This window comes from Quercus robur, chromosome 8 (genome assembly GCF_932294415.1).
Source record: "Quercus robur chromosome 8, dhQueRobu3.1, whole genome shotgun sequence".
Classification (NCBI taxonomy): Eukaryota; Viridiplantae; Streptophyta; class Magnoliopsida; order Fagales; family Fagaceae; genus Quercus; species Quercus robur.
The window spans coordinates 52,340,161-52,360,693 of NC_065541.1; the positions used below are offsets into that span (position 1 = coordinate 52,340,161).

General features: G+C 35.1%; 1 protein-coding gene across 1 annotated transcript; it reads right to left on the minus strand.

The window, feature by feature from the left end:
- Positions 1-9,954: 9,954 nt before the first annotated feature.
- Positions 9,955-13,758, minus strand: LOC126696966 ((+)-neomenthol dehydrogenase-like). The gene is made up of 5 exons (XM_050393747.1): positions 13,591-13,758; positions 13,258-13,504; positions 12,481-12,549; positions 11,632-11,808; positions 9,955-10,487 (listed from the first exon to the last, which is right to left on the minus strand). Exons 1-5 carry the CDS (start codon positions 13,608-13,610, stop codon positions 10,107-10,109), a joined length of 894 nt encoding a protein of 297 aa, XP_050249704.1. The 5' UTR covers positions 13,611-13,758; the 3' UTR covers positions 9,955-10,106.
- Positions 13,759-20,533: the final 6,775 nt, after the last annotated feature.

Consider the following 20,533-nt stretch of genomic DNA (forward strand, 5'->3'; position numbering starts at 1 on the left):
TGAGGATTGTGTCCAAAGATGAGCTTATTTCTACTTTCTGTGAGCGCCCTTCTGATTGGGGTGAGTGTCGGTTCACTTACTGTTTGGCCTTTGCTAAAGGCCCTCGGTTTTTGAACATGGTTATGACTTTTGTTCTTCATCCCCTTTCTCATTATAACTCTAATACCGAGTCACGTGCTCAATTTTTGCTTTCTTTGTTAAAGCATCTCATTATAGATTTTCCCTCTCATTTCATTCTTTCTATCATAGATGTTTATAGGGATTCGGCATCCCGTGATAAGCTCATCTTCCCTTCGGCTATTATGAGGATCTTAAGCCATTTTTCTGTTCCCTTTCCCGTTTCCGACCACTTTCACGTTATGTGTGCCATTGATGCCGCTATCGTTAAACAGAGTGAGGTGCAGTTTCGTTCAAGGAGGTTCGGTACGGTAGCTCCTCCTACTCCTTTAGCTTCATCCACCTCCGCTCCCTCTACTTTAGCGGGAGGTGTGACTCTGGATGCTATCATGGCGCAACTTTAGCGCATGGATGCTCGCCTTGATACACTTTCTACTGAGTTTTATCAGGTGAACACCCGTGTCAACCGTATTGCTAGACGACAAGCTTGCCTTGGTGGCTTTGTGGAGTCTCCCTCTCCTCCTCCCGAGGCATCTGAGACATCCGAGGACGATGACGACTCCGACGACAACGATGATGATGAGGATAGAGATGCTAGCTTTTCCGGCACTAACGAGATGTCTACTTAACACTCTTACCCTTTGTCACTTGTGACAAAAAGGGGGAGTAGTTTTGGTTATAAGAGTAGTCATAGTTAAGGGGAGAGTTAGTATAGGAGATTTTTGTTTGGGGGAGAGTGCACATTGAGGGATGTAGTGAGGACTTGATGTATTTTTTTCTTTTCTTTTTATTTGAGATACATTATTCTTGTACATGGATCTTGTGACCATAATTGACATACATTGTTCTTATATTCCTTATATAGTGATATATGTTTTTTTTCTTTTCACTTATCTCTCCATGTGTTGTCTCTTTTCTTTCTTTATACACATGTTTCTTATATTATGTATGTAATCTATTATTTCTGTTTCACACAAAGATACCTTGATGAGTTTTGTTTAAAGTGTTTCAGAAATACAGGTTGTCAAAGTCTTTCTTGCCATAGACTCTCTTCTTGCAAAGGTTTTCAAGAGTTTGTGTTAGGATAGATTTTATTCTATTCAACAAGTGAATATGAGTTGAGTGATTTATGACTTCTCTCATATCTCATTTGTTAGTTATGGTTTAATCATGGATTGCCAAAGGAGGAGATTTTTAGGACATATGTGATTCACTTGTTAGGAAATATGTTACTATTTTATGTAATTGGCTAATCTTTTGACAAAACACACTTTACTTGTATTTGAGTAGATCTAGGATGTGTTTAATACTTAAAGAAATAAGGTTTCAAGTTCAAGTGTTAAAACCATGCAAGTCTGTCCAAGATTCAAGTGTGAAAAGTGCTATTCATTAAAGCTTGATAACTAGCATCTATTGAGCCTTGAAGAGTTGTTCCAGCCTGTGGCTCGACAGCAGCTCGACAAATAGGGTATCTGTCGAGATTTATGAAACTCAGAATTTCTGGCCTGTTTTTCATCCAATCCATGATTGTATGTCTAGGCTTTCTTTTCTCACAACCCTAAACATATAAAATGATTATTTTAAGGGTTGTCAAAGGTGACACAAGTTGCACAAGTGTTGAGCAAAGTTTGTTCCAGCAAATTGTGACAGGAGACAGAATTTGCCTTAGTTCATCTTTCATGTGAAGAAGTTGCTGTGTTTGTGCACCGTACGGTTTTGTAACCAAGGAGCTTCTCGATCTTCATTGTGTGATGAACTGAAGAACTTTGCAGCTAACAATCTTCTCTAGTTGGTGATTGAAGTCGCATATTGGGATCCGCGCAATTAGTTAGTCACGTACTGGGAGCAGTGCATTAAAATGAGAGATTGTCACTATAGAACAGGTCTAATTGGGTATTGAGGTAAGGGTTTAACTATAGGTTGGTATAAGGTACTGGGATTCCTTTACTTGTAACCGCTTGTTGTGATAATAGTGGATTCTCGGGAGTGGTGACCTTAAAATCACCCGGTGGTGGTTTTTGCCGTATTGGTTTTCCTCATTCGTAAACAAATCAACTTGACAATTTAATTTCCGCTGCATACTTAGTTTAATTGGTAATTTGTTTGTTCTACCACGTACATTGCATGTTAATTTGATTAATCAATAAACTTGGCTAATTAATCAATTAATTTATCACAAGGGGTTAATACGTTTTTGGCCTATCACTTACTATTGGATGTTAGGATGATTCCAAGGAATTCTAGTAAGAAAATGAGATATAGAGAAAGGTATGGCATTGAAAGTCCTTAAGAATTTTCTTTCTTTAGTTATTTGTACATCTTTTCTTGGCAATTTCGCTAGAATATCCACTTTCAACCTCCAATTGCCTTTGGTTGAAGAAAGATAGATATTTAAGCATCCCCTATTTTAGTGCAATGATTTTTTCTTACTTTGTTAGAAATTACATTAATTATGGCACCAATAATTTAACAAAATGTATTGCAATCGAGTAATTGTGACCTACGGCTACAAGCAAGTTATGCATCCCTTAATTTGAATATAATTGAACCCAACAAGCTGGTTTAGCAGTTCGTAAGGCCTTATATTTGAACCCAACAGGTTGGTTTAGTAGTCCATAATCCCCTTATTGGCCTTTGTAACAACTGCATACCTAAAAAAAAAAAAAAAAAAAAAAGATGGTCCAAAATTAAAACAAATAAAAAGAAAAAGTTAAAAAAAATTGCCGTGTCATAGCATTGTTGCGAAAACACCATTGTTAGGTTCTAAGTACTTAGGAACTAATGTATTAGAACTCTAATTTGTATTGTTGGCAAACCATGATCAAAACAGGTTTTTAGTCTTGTTTTAGACTTGCTCAAATATGTGTTTTATGTAAAGTTGGAATCGAGTTATTGCAGAATTCATTGTGCAATTCTGTCTGGCTCAATCGATTAAGAATTAGACTCAACCAATCGAAAGTCGGGCAGAATTTTTTTTTCTGCAGAATTTCCAACTTAGCCCTAAACCCATATGATGTGTAGGGTTTTATGTTTTGCTCTAGGTATAAAAGGAAAACCCTAACCACGTTTTTGAGGTTGCTTTATTTGCTGTGTGTGTGAATCTCTTGTGAGATCTGAGAGGTGGTTGCCTTCACATATGCTTAGGATTATCAAGAAGGAGATTTCATTGAGAGCTTGATGATAATTTAGTTGCTACAATAAAAGCTTAAAGATACACAAGTAGGAGTGGTTGTACTTGCTGGAGAATTCAAGAAAGAAGGAGTCCGTGGTCTCGGGTCGTGTCAGTAAGTTTTCTACTAGTGGGTAGCAATAGGATGTTAGTGGTCTAAGTCGCTATTGTAAAATTTCGATTCTTTTATAGTGGATTCAAGTTTACCTTGAGGATAGTTAGGTTAAATCTTCCCCAAGTTTTTACCAGTGTGGTTTCCTAGGTCATCATATCTTTGTATTCTTTATATTCCGCACTTTACATTGATATGATTATATGATTGTGTTAACCTAGATATGAAATTTGGACTAAGTAATTACTTGGCTAATTAACTAGGTTAATCCAATTGATTAATTTGATAATTATAAACCATTTCCTAACTTCTGTGATGATCAATTGGTCAATTTAGTTCAAATTAAACAAGTGATTTTTCAAAATTTTGGGTTTTTTGTTATAAACTCTATGCTTAAGCCAATTTTGTGATTCTAAACTTAAGTTGAACTTGTTATCATTGCATTAGAGCATGCATCATGACATTTTTCTGTTCATGCATCATATAGATTGTTATTTCTATATTTTTTTGTGCTAACTTGTAGTCTGTCCTTGGGTTTTTTTTTGTTGTTGTTGTTGTTGTTGTTGTTGTTGTTTTGTTCTTTCTCTTGTGTCTTTGTCCTTACCCTAGCACCATGCTTAGGAAAACTAGAGCCCATAGGACATCTTCCTCTTCTTCTGCTCCTTCCTCTATGGACACTTTGTTTCGGAGTGAGAAAAGCCAAGAGTTGTATGAGACACTAAACCTTAAGAGAAAAATTTGGGCTAAGCGTAAGGTTTTGTTAGATGAGCTAGATCCTACCATTAGGGCAAACTTTGAGCGTCGTGGCTGGTTGCCACTTTTGGATATTGATTATCCTCCTCCTGTTACCTTGATTAGAGAGTTCTACTCGAACCTCTCTATCCACGTCTATGATTTCAACACTTTAGTCAAGAGTTGGATACGAGGTGTAGAGTTCACTCCTAGTGTAGTGGCTGATGCTCTTAGGGTACTCGTGGTCCCGAACCTTGTTTATCCTTATGATGAGTCTCCTCCCTTAGACGACATCATGTCTTACGTCACTGGTACTTCTATCCGGTGGGGTTCTGATCATTGGATCACTTCTGCTAAGCTCACTGAGACTACCTATCTTTTCTTTAGGATAGCGTGTCATTTCTTGTGGCCTATCTCTCATCTGCACACCATTCCTTTGGAGCAATGTGCATTTTTGTATGCTCTTGTTACGGATGCTCCTATTAGCTTTCCTCATTTGTTTCTTCGTTCTTTGAACGAAGTTCATAGGAGTTCCTCTACCGCTCATGCTTTTTTTCATCTTGTTCATAGGTTTTTGTTGTTTTTAGGTTTAGTTGACTTCCCCGCTTCTGAGCCCGTACAAATTATTGCTCTCATAGGTGCCACTTTTCTTAGGCAGAGGGCTGCTCAGATAAGAGAGAGCTCTAAACGCCCTCGAGTTGACCCTTTTGGTACCGCACCCCCTTCTTCTTCTACAGGTACTACTTCTGGTGAGGCGTCTGCTGATCCTATTGGTGGTAGTGGTGGTGTTGTTCCTCCACCACCTACTTCAGATGACTTTGACATTCGTCGTACATTGGAGACTGTCATGACCGTTCAGGCGGCATGATCAGATTTTGGTGGATGTGCTTGATGAGCTCCGTGCTTTGCGAGCAGATTTGGCGCATCTTTGACGTTCGCCTTCGCCACCTCCTTTTGATGATGGATTCTGATTGCCCTTTGGCATTTCGTCACAAAAAAGGGGGAGTACTTTTGGACACTTGTAGAGTTTTTTTTTTTTTTTTTTTTTTTTTTTTTGTAGTTAGGGGGGAGTTTTTGTTTGTTGGAGCTTGTGGAGTTTAAATTGTATCTAGGTACTTCACTGTGTATGTATCTTTTTGGCTCTTGATGTATTATTTTTGGGCTATTCATGTTAGGGGGAGATACATTGTTATTTATGTTTCTTGTTTCACTACTCATTGATTTATATTTATGAGTTATTCGTCATATATGTCTTTGTTTTGTGTTTTGTGAAGTCAAGAATTTTTTTTTTTTACTTGTATTTTCCACACATGCGTTTATACGTTTGTTAAGTATTTCAGGAAATATACAGGTTGATTCAGTCGTGCTGCTGTCTACACTTGCAACTGATGGATAGTAGTTAGATTGGATTATTTTGGAATGGGCATTGTTTTTGTAAAGGGATTTCTCTTGTAACTTTGAGCATTGTGTTTGTGTTTTGTCACGGATTACCAAAGAGGGAGTTTGTTAGGTTCTAAGTACTTAGAAACTAATGTATTAGAACTCTAATTTGTATTGTTGGCAAACCATGATTAAATTAGGTTTTTAGTCTTGTTTTAGACTTGCTCAAAGTATGTGTCTAATGTAAAGTTGGAATTAAGTTGTTGCAGAATTCAATTTGCAATTCGGTCTGGTTCGATCGATCGAGAATTAGACTCGACCTATCGAAAGTCAGGTATAATATTTTTTCTGCAGAATTTCCAACTCAGCCTTAAGCCCATATGACGTGTAGGGTTTTATATTTTTCCTTAGGTATAAAAGGGAAACCCTAACCACATTTTTGAGGTTGCTCTATTTGCTGTGTGTGTGAATCTCTTGTGAGATCTGAGAGGTGGTTGCCTTCACACATACTTAGGATTATCAAGAAGGAGATTTCATTGAGAGCTTGATGATCATTCAGTTGCTGCAATAAAAGCTTAAAGATACACAAGCAGGAGTGCTTGTACTTGCTGGAGAATTCAAGAAAGAAGGAGTCCGTGGTCTTGGAGCTGTCACGTGGTCGTGTCAGTAAGTTTTCTACTAGTGGGTAGCAATAGGATGTTAGTGGTCTAAGTCGCTATTGTAAAACTTCAATTCTTTCATAGTGGATTCAAGTTTACATTGAGAATAACTAGGTTAAATCCTCCCCAGGTTTTTACCGGTGTGATTTCCTGGGTCATCATATCTTTGTGTTCTTTATAATTCGCACTTTACATTGATATGATTATATGATTGTGTTAACCTAGATCTGAAATTTGGACTAAGTAATTACTTGGCTAATTAACTAGGTTAATCCAATTGTGTTTTAAGGGGTCTAAAAACGTACAACCATGAAAGAAGAAGCAAAGTACATTTTTGTTGCTCTGCCATTGATGATAAAACTTAGGGCAGTTTTGTAACAAGAGAAAATAGTGCTAAACTGCTTAAATAAGAAGAAATTCAGTTGTGAGACATGTTCACGTGTGGGTTGAATTGTGCCTTATACTAATGACTGGGTTCCCATCAAAAAATAAAAAATAACGACTTCGTTAGCAAAAAGTAACTTTTGTTTTTGTTTTCAGTAAGCCTAGGACACAAAATTTGACCAAACTTTTTCTTTTTTTTTTTATTTTTTTTTTATAGTTGATATTAGCTGAGTGATTGGTGCAAAATTTTACTTTGGTTTTTGTTTTTGGTAAGAGAAATTCTATATATACAACATTTTCATAACAAATCCTAAACTATAGGTTGTTACTAGTTGTTATTGATGGGGCATGAAAATAATTCGAGAAATAGGTTTAAATTAGAACCAATAACAACTAACTACTTATGATTTGTTGTGAAAGTATTGTGAAAATGTTATGAATATAGTAAATTTCTTTTAGTAAGTATAGGGCACAAATTTTGACAACATTTTTATAATTGATATTGTCTGACTAATTGGTGCACAGTAGCAAAGGTGAGGTTTAAAAGTTCAACTTCCAACATTAATCAAAATTGATGGCAACGAACCTGACATAAAGTTGGCTAATAAGCACTTTTTTTTCCCATCACATCTCCTTTGTTAACTTGTTATTTTGCTTGAAATAAAGCTAAAAATTGAAAATAGGTATATACTAAATATATTAAATGTTTAATTGTGATAGGCCAAAAACGTATTGACCCCTTGTGATAAATTAACCAATTAATTTAGCTAAGTGAATTAATTAAGTTAATTACATGCAAAGCGTGTGGTAGCACAAACAAATTACCAAATTGAAAGTTCAAAAACGTGTATAAACACCCTTGAACGTTTAGACCCCCAAATACAAAATAACCAATTCAAGCTTTATGACAAACAACTAGTGTGCGGAAAATGAACATAAGCTATAGACAGAATTGGAAATCAATCTAAGCCAATTATAAATCACATCCACAGCAGAAAATAAAAGGCAAAGATAAAGGGAAGAGAGATGCAAACACAAGGACAACACACGATGTGTTATCGAAGAGGAAACCGAAGCCCTCGGCGTAAAACCTCTCCGCCGCCCTCCAAGCGGTCAATAATCCACTAGAAAATGTAGTTGGGATACATGAACAGCAATAGACCCTCCAAGCCTAATCTACCCGATGTACCTAAGCCCTCCAAGCTTCTTGCTCCAACGAGGTTGCGTCGAACCTTTTTCTTTTCTAGCTTACCGGATTCCGCTACTAGACCGTAGCATCCGCCATCCTTGGCATCTTCCAATGCTTCCCAAAGCTCCAAAAACACTCAACACTCTGAATGGGTGTGGGTAGTGTTTGGATAGAAATCTCCTCTCAATTGGTATGACAATGAGAGAGGGAATGAGAAGAGACTACAAAGATTTCTCTCTAAGAATGAGTAGCTCTCTCTAATTGGGTGGGTGTTTTGAAGAAACCTCTCTTAGGGTTTTTCTTTCTGAATAGCCACACATATCTTGTGGGAATGAGGGGTATTTATACTGGTGTGAGAATGGAATGTGAAGAGTCAGTTTTTCCAAAAACAGGGCTGGCTGGCGACTTGACCTCGCGACTTGACTGAGTCGCGAGTTCAAGTCGCGAGCTAACTTAATGGCCAGTCTGGATTTTTGTCATGTAGTGCTCCAGGTGGCATGACTGTTCAGCTCCCCTGCATGCTCTGCACGTGAGCAACTTTTGGCGGCTTGCAAGCCGCGAGCCACCCGCGAGTCCTAGCCGCGAGTCTCTGCTTCACTGCATTGTCTTGAGCATTTCTTCACACTCTCTCACACACTACCCTTACATGATTCCCACCTAAATACAAGGTTTCTAAGTGCTGTATTACAAGCAAATTTGTCATGGAATAAAGCCAACACATGGTTGATTAAATTCAACCTTACACAAATAACTAAATATTTAGTAGAAAATAAATTTGACACAGTGATTTGTTTATGAATATGAAAAATCTATACGGCAAAAACCCCACCGGGTGATTTTAAGGTCACCACTTCCGAGAATCCACTATTATCACAACAAGCGGTTACAAGTATAGGAATCCTAGTACCTTATACCAACCTACAGTTGAACCCTTATCCTAATATCCAATTGGACTTATTTTGTAGTGACAATCTCTCCTTGTAATGCATGGCTCCCAATACGTGACTAACCAATTGCGCGAATCCCAATATGTGGCTTCAATCACCAATTAGAGAAGGTTGTTGGTTGCAAAATTCTTCAGTTCATCACAATATGAAGATTGAGAAGATGCTTGGTCACAAAACCCCATAGTGTACAAAGACAGCTGTTTTTTCACAAGAAAGATGAACTAGGACAAATTCTGTCTCCGGTTACAATTTGCTTGAACAAACTTTGCTCAACACTTATGCAACTTGTGTCACCTTTGATGGCCCTTAAAATAATCCTTTTATATGTCTAGGGTTGCGAGAAAAGAAAGCCCAAACATACAATCACGAATTGAATGAAAAACAGTCTTGAAAAACTGAATTTCATAAACCTCGATAGATACCCTATCTGTCAAGCTGTTGTCGAGCCACAGGCTTCAACAGCTCTACAAGTCTCGATAGATAGCTAGCTGTTGAGCTTTAATAAACATCACTTTTCACACTTGAATCTTAGACAGACTTGCATGCCTTCAACACTTGAACTTGAAATAAGGTTTCTTGAAGTAATAAACACATCCTAGACCTACCCAAATATAAGTAAAGTGCGTTTTGTCAAAGGATTAGCCAATTACATAAAATAGTGACATATGTTCCTAACAAGTGAATCACATGTGTCCTAACAAATTGGTTGGTTTTTATAATATCTTCCGAAATTATATGAAGATAATATATGTAAAATACTAAATTAGAATATAATAAAAAAGATGTGGTTTTTAATTGTTAATGTCGCACTGTTATTTTAAGGATTTTATTAATAAATTAATGATATGGCATAATACAAACCATTTAATTCAAAATGAATGGTCATGATGAAGAGAACTTTATGCAGTAAGTACCTTAGGAACTCTATTGGATTTGATTTCTGAAAGTGTATTATATTAGACAAGGAAAAAATGGACAAGTGGGTGTTCAACTGCCTAAAAGAGGTCTAAAAATATGTTATATTAAATAGACTAGTGGGTTCCTAATGGGCCAAAGTCCAACAGTCACCATGCACATTAAATGCCCAACTCGCTAATCTAAACAATCAATGAACACTAACAAGCTGAAAAAGAGAGAAAAATTAAGGCCCAAAACAAAACTTGTTGGATCTTACACACAGGCATCATGACAAGCTGCTCATGAGTTATATGTATAAGCCCTAAGTCCAATATTTCAAGAAATTAAAAACGATATAAACACCTAAGTGAACTCAATTCTAACCAATTCTAACGATATAGACATTGGTTTTCAATTAGCCTATCAAATTGAGATTCAAAATACAAAAAGTAAACAATTCCAGGAAAAGTACAAACTTATTAGTATTTATATCTTTGAGAAGCGATAGAAATGAATAATCTCAATCAAAAGTTGTCACTTCATTCCGAGAAAAGAAGAGGCCAGAAGGACCATCGTTGGGCAAGAGCGCTAACTTTACAACACTTTCAGCACCTTCATCAGTTGTCAAGTAGCCAGTGTTGTGGTTAAAATCTGACTTGACATAACCAGGGCAGACGCAATTGACTCGGAAAGACGGGAACTTTTGAGCCACAATCCTTGTGTAGGCATTGAGAGTTGCTTTTGAAAGCACATAGGCAGACGAATATCTTGGCCAGCCTTTGGTTTCCAAGGAGCCCTCTTTAAAATCTTTTAGATATTCATTCAATACCTCATCTACTCTTTCTTCTGTTAGGCTTTCAGCATTACCTAACACTTCTTTAGCCCATTCACTTGGTATTTCCTGAAACAGAAGAAGAAGAAAAGTAGAAAAGTCACTTTAATTTGATTATTGGGAAAATGAATCATAGTTTAATTTAAAAAAAAAATTAAAAAGCAGAAGAAGAAAAAGACTTTGCATCTCTTAGGGCCCATTTGGATTGAGGGAGGAGGGAGGGGGAGTAAAGGGAAATAGAGTAGAGTTGGCTGAAAATAAGCTAATTAATAGCTTGTTTGGATTGAGGGAGAGTAGAGGGGAGTAGAGTAGAGGGAAGGAGAATAAGTTAAATTACCTTATTTGGATTTTTATTTTTTATTTTTTTTAAAGGGAGGAGGGAGAGGGATTTGGAGGGGTTCTAATTACTTTTAACCCTTTATTTTTAATTCCCCCAAATTAGAGAGATTTGAAGGGAGAGTAGGAGAAATTATTAGGTCCATTAGGAGGATTAATGACGTGGTCCTTCCAACCAATAAAATGATGTTATTTATTCAAATGTGACATCATCTGGTAATTTTTATTTTTAATTCCTTGTGCTCGTTAGGAAGCTCACACATACATTTGCATAGATGACATCACATCACTGGTCAGGGAGAATCACATTAGCAGTCCTCTCGGTGTAAATAATTTCTCAGAGAGTAGAACATAGAAATATCTAACCAAATGAATTACTTAATTTACCCTTACCATATTAACAAAATTACAAACTATGAAAATGCTAATTATTCCCCTCCCCCTTAATTAATTTTAAAAACATTCAAACAAGATGGAGAATAACTATTCCCTTTTACTCTCCTCCCCTCTACTCTCCTCTACCTCCAAACTTCCAAACATAGCATAATTTTGGACCAATTCCATTCTACTCTACTCTATTCCCCCTCATTTCCCCTCAATCCAGATTAACCAAGTAAATGAGATAGGATTGCTTCGTATAATCCCATCAATTTGTCAAGAAAGAAAGATAGTAATTTCCTTAAAAAACTATGATAATGATTAATTAGCCATTTTAAGCCAGTTATAAGTTGAACCATCTACTTTTGATTGGGATTTAGTTTTGGCTCTTCCCATGACATTTGCTTGTAATGAATTTCAAAACCAAATAAAAAACTTGTATAAAACTTAATTCAAAGTTCTAATATGGGTTCGGGAAATTTTATCTGCAGTTTCATACCTTTAAGTGCCCAAAGGAAGAGGAAACATTAACAATCCTTGGTGAATTGGACAACTGGAGGATTGGAAGAAGTGCTTCAATCATTCCTTTGGCGCCATAGTAGTTTGTTTTTAGGCACTCTTCAGCTAACTCGTAAGTGTCGGTCACTATTTTACTCCAATCCACATTGGCACCTTCCTGCATCAATGAGAAGAAAGTTCATTCTCTTCCAAGCCAATTGTACAAAGAAAATGGTAGGCAGAGACAGGTTGCTTAACAACAGTACTTAGTTAGCCTCCCAACCCCAGTCTGAAGACCCAAACACACTATACTTATGGAAAAAGCATCCATAATTTTGTGGCCAAACATTGCAAGATTTCATAGGGAGTGCAACAAGGAATTCGAAAAAGCTAATCAGCTACCAGACACAATACACTAACTTTGACTAAAGCCGCTTTAGTCAAAGTTAATTGATGCTAGTGTGGTTCTATATGGGTTTTCTTTCTAGAACATGACCAATATCATAAAAAAGTCATACTTAATACACAAAATCCATTTTTTCTGGAGTCTAGAGAGGTGATTGGTAGATAACCTTAGTCCTAATTTTTATTGGAGAGATTGATTTCTAGACTAGAACCCTGCAACCTAATTTCAACCTGCAAGAGGGCTTTGGCTGAATAATAATGATTTGGCTTAATATTCCTTCTTACTTTGTTAGGAATTAACTACAATGATCAACAAGAGTTATAACAACATAATGTCTAATCCTGAAGTTACAGTCAAGTCACTCTTTCTCAATGTTACATCCAAGTCCACTCACCCTTTTCTTATTTTTTGGCAATGAAAAAATATCATACTTTCATAACTTACCTTACCAAGACCTGAAGCGGCTAAAGCATCTCCATCTAATATAGTTCCATAGATCCCAGCGTTGTTGACCTGCATAGAATTTTAAGATTTGTCATCATTTATTTTATTTTGTAAATTAAACCAAAAACAGGATCATGAACAAGATGACCCGAAGCAAGTATTATTGAGAGTCTATTATATTGATAATTGACCAATCACATAAAATTTTAAAATTTGTACATAAGATGGGATTATAACAAGAGCAATTTACGACAAAGCTTTAGTTCATGTTGAAAATTCATCGATGGAGTTGATGTGCAGATTTTTATGCAATTTAAAGCAAGGTCGTGCTTCCTGTTTAGTCTCTACAGTATACACTTTTATCATATTAAAATTTCCAATATTTTCTGCCCCTCTTTCCTCTTCTCTGTCATGCATTTTCAAAGAGTTGATTCAAGAGTAACTTTAAGCAATGTTACACAACACAATATATGCAAAGATAGCCATCACATTGTATTTTTTTCTTATTCCCTTCATGCTAGCAGAATTTCAGAATGATCAAAAGGTCAGCAACTATATCATCTATAAAATACTTAAATTTCATGTTTTTGTATATTAAAACTATGCATGAAAGACAAAACTTTATAGATAAAATAGTAAATAACATCCAATTGACTCAAAATATAGCATGCATGCTAATAACATACATAAAAAATAATAATAATAAGAAGAAGAATCTCGGTTTCCAAACAGTAATTCAAATGGCTAGTTAAACCACCAGAAACATTTCAAAAGTACCAATATATCGAGCTTCCCATATTTGGTTTTAATGAAATTTGCAAAGGAAGCTATACTAGCAGGATCCGCCACATCAAGCTGATGATATATAACGTGGTCAGATAGCCCAAACTCTCTCAGCTTTTCAACTGCTTCAAGGCCTTTTTTCTCATCTCTAGCAGTTAGCACCACCACGATCCCATTTGAGGCCAACTTCCTGCATATTTCGAAGCCAATCCCCTTATTGGCCCCTGTAACAACTGCATACCTGAGAAAAAAGAAAAAGAAAAGTATAAATAAAACACTTTGTCACGGCACTATTGCGAAAACACCATGAAAGAAGAAGCAAAGTACTTCTTTGTAGCTTCTGCCATTGATGATGAAACTTGGGACACTTTTGCTGTAGTGAAAGCTGTGCTTAATTCTTCTATATATAAAAGCGTGACTGTGTAAAACTACAGTAGTAGCATTCATACATATGAGACCTGCTTTTGGTTTGTTCAAGATTTACCGTATATTATTCAGCAAAAAAAATGATTTACCGTTTATTGGCATTCTTTTTTTCCTTTTTTTGGGTAATATTGCCGGGTTTTTTTTTTTTTCTAATTTTTTTATATACATATGAGACCTGTTTATATTAATAAATAGTTACAATATTTTCATAATTTTTGAAATTTTAATTCTTTATAAATCAAAATAAAATATCATATTAGAATCAATCACAATTAAGAAAAAAAAATATTGTGAAAAAAGAAATGACGTCCACAACATTTTCCACAAATACTATAATAGTTACATTACTTTTTTGTATGTTCAATACCTGGCCTTCTTTTTCTTTCTTCTTTTTCTTTTTTTTTAACCGCCGGGTCAACTTTCTTTTTTTCTAATTTTTTTAATACATATGAGAACTTTATATATATATATATATATATATGTATATTAATACAACAAACTGTCGTAATATTTTTATAATTGTTGAAATTTTAATTTTATATAGGTCAAAATAAAATATCATATTAGAACCAATCATAACTAAAAATAAAGATCATGTAAAAAAAGAAGAAGAAAATTAAACTTACCGACAGAGAGATAAGAAGAAAATTAAACGAATGAATATGAAAACCAGTTTTCTTTTGTATAATATTTAATAGAGTGCTTCTTCTCTTATTGTCTTCGTTGATTACGCCTAGTAATCCAAAAATCTATGAATTATGCTAGAGGACATAAATGTTGACATCACTGGTGAGGTATGATGTGCACGATAAGAAGAAAATTAAACGAATGAATATGAAAACCAGTTTTCTTTTGTATAATATTTAATAGAGTGCTTCTTCTCTTATTGTCTTCGTTGATTACGCCTAGTAATCCAAAAATCTATGAATTATGCTAGAGGACATAAATGTTGACATCACTGGTGAGGTATGATGTGCACTTAAATGCTTCTTCAACGGTCATCAAAAAAAAAAAAAAAAAATGCTTCTTCAACGGTCATCAAAAAAAAAAAAAAAAAAAAATGCTTCTTCAACGTTCTACCTCAAAAAATAATATAAAAAAGACTGCTTCTTCTACGTGGTTTTGGACCACAAATTAAACAATTAGCCGACTACTTTTAGTCGGTTGCGTCTTTATCTTAAGGTTTATTTAGATATCATTAGGGATGGCTTGTTGTATTTGGGGGTCTAAGACGAAAATTGATCATCTTGTTTTAGATACAAAATTACTACAAATTAAAATGAACTACGTAAAATTTTTCTTTTTTTAGAAATTTTATTGACAGAAAAAATTTGATAAAATTTTTCATACTTGTTGATGTGGTAGATTGATAGTAGTAAGTAAAACAGTGGTGTTAGTGGTAGACTTAGATGAAAACTAGTAAAAGTTTGCTATTTAAACCCTTATTATTATTCTTTATTTTATTTTATTTTAGAAGTGCAACATTCACAATATTTTTTACAACAAATCCTAGATTTTAAACTGCTTTTTGTTTTCTATTTGAAAATATCATTATAATTATTTTTTTGCCATCAACAATAGGCTGTAACAACCTGCTACTTAGCATTAGTTGTAAAAGTGTTGTGAAAAATATTATGAACATTACATTTTTCTCTATTTTTTTATTTGTTTTTCATCTGGTGAAAAAAAAAATTATTTTATTTATTGATTATAAATAACCCTATTGATAAAAATTTGGGGGGTTTTTTTTTTTTACTTGGGGCCTTAGGCAACTGCATTTCTTGCTCGACCATTCAGCCGGCCCTAAATATCATTTATTACTAAAAATACTATAGTAATATAATTTTTAAATGTGAAAATAGTGTCGTAGGATCAGTTTTAAAGCAAAATTTGCTAGATTTTGTACTTGCGGGTCCCGTAAACAGTGCATAGGACCCAGGAAAACGCAAACGTAGACACAAATGCTAGAGAAAAAACGCTATCCAAACTCACACTTAGTGTACGCTTTTAGACCTCTTAAAATACAACCAGATTAACCTATTTAATTAGCCAAGTGATTACTTAGTCAAATTATTCAAATCTAGGTTAACACAAATATATCATATCATTGTAAAGTGCGGAAAATAAATAACACAAAGATATGATGACTCAGGAAAACCAAACCGGTAAAAAACCTGGGGCGGATTTAACCTAACTATCCTTAAGGTAAAACAGATCCATTATGAAAAAATTGAAGTTTACACAATAATGACTTAGACCACTAACATCCTATGGCTACCTCGAGTAGGAAACTTACTACCACGACCACGTGACAGCTTTGAGTCCACGGACTACTTTTTTCTTGGATTCACAGCAAGCACAAGCACTCTCGCTTGTATATCTTTAAGCTCTTTATGCAGCAACCGAACTGATCATCAAGCTCTTGACATCAATCTTGATTCTTGATAACCCTAAGTATATGTGAAGGCAAACTCCTTTAGATCTCACAAGAGATTCACATACACAGCATAAACAACAACCTAAAATGTGGCTAGAGTTTTTCCTTTTATACTTAAGGAAAAACATAAAACTCTACACATCAAACGAGCTTGGGCCGAGTTGGAAATTCTGCAGAAAAAACATTCTACACGAGGTTCGATCAATCGAGTCTAATTTTCGATCGATCGAGCCTTGCAGAAATTGAACAATAATTTTCTGCAATTACTCGATTCCAACTTTACACATAAACATACTTTGAGCAAGTCTAAAATAAGACTAAACGTTTTGATCATGGTTTGCCAACATTACATAATGAAGTTCTAATACATTTAAACCTAAAGTCTTAGAACCCAACAAACTTCTCCTTTGGCAATCTGTGACAAAACACAAAATAAACAAAATGCTCAAAGTTTACAAAAACAGCCCATTACAATAACATTGCCCAACAAAAACAAATTCAGCCTAACTACTATCTATCAGTTGCAAGTGTAGACAGTAGCACGACTGAATTAACTTGTATATTCCTGTAACACTTAACAAACACATAAACGCATATGCGGAAAATACAAGTAAAAATAAATAAATTCTTGATTTCACATAAGCATAAACTACAAGACATATATCATGAATAACCTCATAAATATAAATCAATTATCAATGTAGCACAATGTGAAACAAGAAACAAATATAAATACATCATAGTATCTCCCCCTATCATAGACAACTTAACTAAAACAAAATACATCAAAAGCCAAAAAATATAAATACAAGATGAAGCACCTAGATACAATCTAAAAGCTCTAAAGCTCCAAAACAACAAAAATATCTCCCTATCAACAAAATCTCCTATCCAAATGTACTCCTCCTTTTTGTGACGAGTTGCCAAAGGGCAATCACACATCATCAAAAGGAGGTGGTGGAGGTAATCATCTTAAACTAGCCAAGTCTGCACGCCAAGCCTGAAGCTTCGTGAGAACATCCACCAGAAGTTGACCATGAGCCGCCTGAACGGTCATGACAGTGTCCAGAGTACGACAAATGCTAGAAACATCCGAAGCAGACGGTGGAGGAGCATCAGCAGCAGTCGGATCGATAAACTAAGCAGTTGGATCACCTGAAGAAGGAGGAGGAGGAGGTGCATTAGAGGAAGACTCGACCCTAGGGCGTTTAGAGCTAGCTCGCATCTGAACAACTCTTTGTCAAAGGAAAGTGACACCTATGGGAGCTATGATATGAACGGGCTCAGACGCCAAAAAATGCTCTAACCCTAAATGTAATAAAATCCTATAAATAAAAATAGGAAAGAAAAGAGCATGAGCAGAACTCCTATGAACCTCAACCAAAGAATGAATGAAAAGATGGGGAAAACTCATAGGAGCGTCTGTGACAAGAGCATACAAAAATGCACATCTCTCTATAGGAATAGTGTGCAAATGAGAGATGGGCTAGATCGATTGGTAAGAAATCTGGAAAAATAGATAATGAATCTCGGTCAACTTGTGAGAGGTGATTCGAGGATCAGAACCCCATTGGATAGAAGATCCAATAAGATATGACATGATGTCATCCAGGGGAGGAGACTCATTGTAAGGATAAACAGGATGTTGGACCATAGGCACCCCAAGAGCAGAGGCCACTATCGTATGAGTAATGGTGTACTCTTCAGCCCGTATTCAACTCTTCACCTGAGTGTTGGAATCATAGGAGTGGACAAAGAGGTTCAAGTAGAACTATCTGATCAAGGTAGCAGGAGGAGGATGGTCAACATCCAACAAAGGCAACCAGCCCCTGTGCTCAAAGTTTCTTCAAATTTCCAGGTCAAGCTCATCTAAAACTACTTTTTGCTCAACCCACACATTCCTAAGAATGTTCAGCTTCTTATACGTCTCTTGGTTTTTCTCACTTAGAAACCTCTCATTATCAAATGATGGAGTAGAAGAAGAAGATGATGTCCTATGGGCGCTAGTCTTCCTAACCATGATGCTAAAGAGCAAAAAGGACAGTCAGAAAAGAGACAAAAGACAAAAACAAGAAAACCCAAGGGCGGACTGCAAGTTAGAACAGAAATAATATAGAAAATAACAATTTATATGATGCATGAACAATATCAACCCATGATGCATGCTCTAATGTAGTGAGAATAAGTTCAATTTCATTATAAAATCACAAAATTGGCTTGAGCATAAAGTTTATATCCAAAAACCCCAAATTTTGAAAACCCACTTTCACAAATTTCAACAAACTGACCAATTGATCATTACACAAGATAGAGAACAGATTTTAATGATCAAATCAATCAATCAATCTAACAAGCCAATTTCATCAAATTAAGCTCAATTAAACAAAATCCCCAATTCGGGTAGTTTCAAGCCCTAGATAAATTCAATTTTTTCTCAAATCAACAATTGATCAAATTAAACACCAAGGAACAGTTTAATAAAATCCCATAACAAAAACCCAATGATCAATTTTGAAAGAATTGATTGAAATCAACAAAAACCCCAATTCTCCATAGGTTCGAAATTTCCCAAAATGCATGAAACATGAAAATAAATGAAAAATGAAGGGCAAAAAGGTATTATCGGCCTTAGAAGTAAAAAACCCTTGAAGAATTTTGTGGGAAAATGACAAAAAATTTGCTTTGAACCTTGACCGATCAAAGAAAGAGAGAAAGAACTTTTTGAAAAAGTTTGAATAGTGACAAACACATGAAAAACTTATGTTTTTAAAAACTCTCTAAACGATTTTCGATTGATCGAGAAACAGATTCGGTCAATCGAAAATTACATTCGATTGATCCAGAACCAATCAAGCCAGGCAGATTCAAAATAAATTTTTAATCGCAATTTTGATTGAAATTCTGGAATTTTTTTTTTTTGAAAAACAGAGCAATTTTATGCAGAAACTCCTCAAAATATAGTATTTTATGAATAGAATGCATGAGTATGAAATGAAATACTTTTCAAAAACACTTGTATTGAACCTAGATCTCCCAAAAATAAGATCTTCAATCAATTTTCCTTAAATTCTCAAACTTCAAACTCATTTTGCATTATAATCAAGGAATTTTCAATCTTGAATGGCCAAAACAAGATCACACACAATAACATGTACAAAGTTTAGCAAAAAGTAACTTGTGTAGTTTGTGCAACTAGCAAAAGTTTGAGATACATGTGAGGTGATATGTGAAGAGTAATCAAGCACAATTTCTACAAAATTCATCCTATAAATTTGAAAGAGACTATCAGCTAAAGAGTTACATCATATAACTCCCACATCTCCTAGAAAACAAGTTTGCAATCATGTAAGTTTCTTGATTTGCCTCATATTGTACACACCAATTTTATTTGATCAGAAACTTATTAAAAATAGCCAGGATAATGTACACACCAATTTTATTTGATTGATTTAATTATAGTCCAATAATGTACACACCAATTTTAGCATTTAAACCGAGGCTACACCTCATGTTCTTTTTGTGCATGTGCTACACTTTCTCGAGCACAAAATCTTATGATATGCACTAAGGTGTTCATGATTGGCTAGTAAACAGTGGTGAGATGGTTATTTATGCCTTTTTCATTAAGTTCAATTCCAACAATCAAAGGCATGTGACTTCAAGATCAATTAAAAATAATCAAAAACTATAAACATCTTCCCACACAATATGTACTACAAATCTCAAACTAGTAAAGTACAATAAATAAGCTCATCCAACCTAAACAAGGTACAAAGACATGTTATGTAAAGATAAATTGGCCAACCTTGATTTCAAATCCAAGAAATAATGCAAAAACACATTTTGCTTCCCTTTTCCTTTTTTTGAAAAAAAAAATTATTTTGAAAAGAAATAACAAAAAACAATCTAGAATGAAATGCATGAATGTTATGCAATGCAAATCCTAGAAAAGTAAAGAAAAAAAAATGGTCACAAAGAGTAGAGCAATGAAACACAAGGACCATGTCAGAAAGACTCACTTAGATTGAGCCTTTTGCATCCAAAACCTTTTAAATGCAACTCTAGCATTGGAGTTATTATTCACATTAGAATGACGACCAACTCCAGGATTGGAATAAAGGTTTAAAGCCTCTACCAAGTCACCAATAAGTACCATAGGATCTTGTGCTTGAGGCACAGGTACTTTTGGTTTATTTGCTCTCTTAGCAGCTTGCAACTTGAAACAGTTTGGACGACTATGCCCAGAATTTTAACAAAAATGACAAACCCAAGCAGGTCTATCATGCACCATGTCCTTAGGAGGGTTAGGAGTCTTAGATTTAGACTCTTTAAGATCAACCTTAATCTTCCTAGGAGGTGTAACTTCTACAGGTTTGACAATCTCACTCACGGGGAGCTCAAAAGAAG

Excerpts from the sequence above, each read along its gene's own strand:
- LOC126696966 (XM_050393747.1), bottom strand. The coding sequence starts at position 13,610 with ATGGCAGAAGCTACAAAGAA. Across the intron at positions 13,505-13,590 it reads ATGGCAGAAGCTACAAAGAA|GTATGCAGTTGTTACAGGGG; the intron begins GTACTTTGCTTC and ends CTTTTTTCTCAG. Across the intron at positions 12,550-13,257 it reads ATGGGAAGCTCGATATATTG|GTCAACAACGCTGGGATCTA; the intron begins GTACTTTTGAAA and ends AATTCTATGCAG.